Source organism: Numida meleagris, unplaced genomic scaffold (genome assembly GCF_002078875.1).
Source record: "Numida meleagris isolate 19003 breed g44 Domestic line unplaced genomic scaffold, NumMel1.0 unplaced_Scaffold1387, whole genome shotgun sequence".
Taxonomy (NCBI): domain Eukaryota; kingdom Metazoa; phylum Chordata; class Aves; order Galliformes; family Numididae; genus Numida; species Numida meleagris.
The window spans coordinates 1-2,746 of NW_018363175.1; the positions used below are offsets into that span (position 1 = coordinate 1).

Genomic DNA, 2,746 nt, shown 5'->3' on the forward strand with positions numbered 1-2,746 from the left:
GCTGCTGCATGCCCACGCTCTGGCTCTGCAGATGGGTGTTAAAGATTTTCACGACGCGGCGCAGCTCTTGCTTGAGGTCCACGCACTCCAGCATCTGCAACACACGCGGCTCTTAGCGGTGGATCCAACAGTCAGCTTGGGAAAGGACAGCAGGGCATGGCCAAGCCTGGCCGTGAGGGAGGCAGCAGGGCTTGTGCCACCAGTGGGCTTGCAGCCCCAAGCTGGCTGCTTCTGCAGCTGTTGCTCACCTCAACGAGGAAGACCATGGCCACCATCTCCCAGGAGCAGAAGCTGTTGCTGAGCAGCTCAAGCAGCTGGTGGAAGATGGGGGCACGCAGAGCTCCAGGCAGTTCCCTCATCACCCTGGCAGGCATAAGAAGGCCCCATCAGCCCCGAGCCGGGCGGACGCAGCTCTGGCTGGGCAGCCCTCTTGCCAGTGCCCCAGGGGCCACGGGCTCCGGTGCTGGGGCAGCACTTTCTCTGAGAACGGGGAACCCCCTGCCACCCCGAGGAAGGAGTTCTCACCTGGCCACCACCTGCACACCCTGGAGGTGGGTGACGGCGCTGAGAAGCGCGTCCCAGCCGCCCTGCTCCTGAATGGCCTCCATCTGCCTCTGGAGGCCCACGCTGCAGAGCAGCAGCTTCAAGGCCTGCACCGCGGCCCTGCAGGTGGAGAACAGTGCGAGTCACAGCGGGAGCCCCAGCAGCGGGTCCCTGGGTGCAGCGGGGGGAGGGGGATGTGGCACCTGATGGGAGTGAGCTGGCCCTGCTGGTGCTCCACCCAGAAGATTTCCACCTCCTGCTCTGTCAGCTTCGTGGTGAAGGAGACTTGCAAGAGGAGGGCCAGGAAGAGCTGGGGGAAAATGGCCTCCGCCTCCTTCAGGACGAGAGGCAGCTGGAAGATTTCCGGTAGCATCCTTGCTGCCTGCAGAAAGCACCCGGATACCATCCTTGCCCTGTCCCCCGGGTTTCCATCCCTTCTCTAGAAGCGTAGGGATGGAGGGAGGGATGGGGAAGGAGACCCCCAGAGCCCCAGGCGGGTCTACGGGTGCGTCCGAGGGCAGGAAGAAGGCTTGGGGGGTGGACAGGGAAGGGGAGCGGGGACTCAGGCTCAGCTGGGTGAGTGAGGAACTCACAGCCAGGGCGAGGACGCGTGGCCAGTCCTTGATGAATGGGGACTCTAGCTGCGGAGAGTGGTTGAGGAGCACTCGGAGCAGCTCCTGCAGCAGCTTCTCCACGGCCGGGGGCTCCGAGAGCATTGCCCTCCACATGGTGACGGCGACACTGCGGGTCCCCAGGGAGGTCAGCGTGGCTGTCCCCGCCTGGCTGACAGCCATGGGATGGGGTGGGGAGAGGAGAGGAGAGGAGCCCTGAGTGCTGTGGGCCCCGTACCTGGTGCAGGTGGGGGAGCAGACCAGCAGGCTGCTAACCATCTCCCTCGGGTGTTTGCTGGCCAGCACGAGCAGGGCCCTGCCCAGGCTTTTGAGAGCCGGCTCGGCTTTGACGGAAGGCAGGCTGCGGTAGATCATCTTCACGATGTTGTGCACCTGGAGGGGGACACGCGTGAGAATGGGATGGCACCGGAGCAGGGCCCCGCTGCCATCCCCACTGCTGCCTGCCGGCCAAGCGCGGTGCCGATGCCGGTGCCAGGGAAGGAGCAGAGGCCCGAGGGCTGGAGCTGTGGCAGCAGCAGGTTCCCACCCGCCGCGGAGGGAAGTGAGCCTCTGCCGCGAGCACGTCCACCATGTGGGCAGCCAGCTCGGTGCTGTGGAGTCTCGGCGCTGTCATGCTCTCGATGGCCGTGAGGAAGACATCAAGCCTTTCGGGGTACAGGAGGTATTTCAGAAACATCTGTGGGAGGAAGGAGAGGAGGGACAACTCATTCCCTGAATGGCTGCTGGGCCGTGCTGGTGCCTCGGGAGAGCTGGGAGCAGGCGTGGGCTGGGGGACGCCTGGGGTACGGAGCGGGAGGGCCCTATGGGCACCAGGGCTGCTCGGGGACAGCGCCTGCGCTCTTCCTGACACTGCAGGCCTGGGCTCTCCTGTGGGCTCAGGGTTTGCCGTTTGTACCTCAAAGATATTTCTGGCTCTGTTCTCTTGGGAAACCTCCTGGTGGAGCAAAGTTTGCTGGCACTCCCAGAGCTCTGGCATCTTGGGATCCTTCTGCTCCAGCGACATTCCTAGAGAGGAGCGGACACAAAGTCAGTGAGGGGCCTGGGCACCTGGGGGTCTGAAGGGACCTAGCCCAACACAACTCCTCTCACTTGGGGTGGTGATGAAGGTGAAAAGCTGATGGACAGCCTTCATCGCCTCATCTCCGGTCGCCTGATCCGTGGAGGTGCAGCACAGGATGAGGTGTCCGGCCAGCTTCCCCAGCACGGGGAAGCGTTGGTTCTCCTCGCACTCGTGCTGGAACACCGTGGCTCCCGTGAAGCAGGAGCACAGCTGGGGAGAGAGGCAGCAGAGGCGCTCGGCTGAGCGGGGCGGCAGGGCCCCAGCCTAGGCTCTGGGCAAGCCTGGAGACAGGTGGGCTCCGGCTGGGGAGCCAGGACGGGTGCACGGGAGCTGTGCGCGTCAGGGCTCCCTACCTCAGGCAAGGAGCACGTGTTGCTGAAGGCCAGCAGCCTGGCAATGCACGCCACGGCTCTCTCCTCCACGGCCGCCAGCTGGCACATGGTGAAGGGCAGCAGGAGCTGTGGAGAGAAAAGCTGCCGGTGTGCCCACGGCACGGGGCACTCGTCCTTCC

General features: G+C 64.7%; 1 protein-coding gene across 1 annotated transcript; it reads right to left on the reverse strand.

The window, feature by feature from the left end:
* Nucleotides 1–12: 12 nt before the first annotated feature.
* Nucleotides 13–2,736, reverse strand: LOC110390580 (maestro heat-like repeat-containing protein family member 7; the record flags this gene model as incomplete). Its single annotated transcript, XM_021381967.1, has 10 exons — nucleotides 2,589–2,736; nucleotides 2,265–2,445; nucleotides 2,071–2,180; nucleotides 1,702–1,851; nucleotides 1,393–1,547; nucleotides 1,137–1,284; nucleotides 747–925; nucleotides 526–663; nucleotides 249–363; nucleotides 13–94 (listed from the first exon to the last, which is right to left on the reverse strand). Coding segments are annotated over exons 1-10 (1,345 nt in total), but the record flags the coding sequence as incomplete, so codon positions are not given.
* Nucleotides 2,737–2,746: the final 10 nt, after the last annotated feature.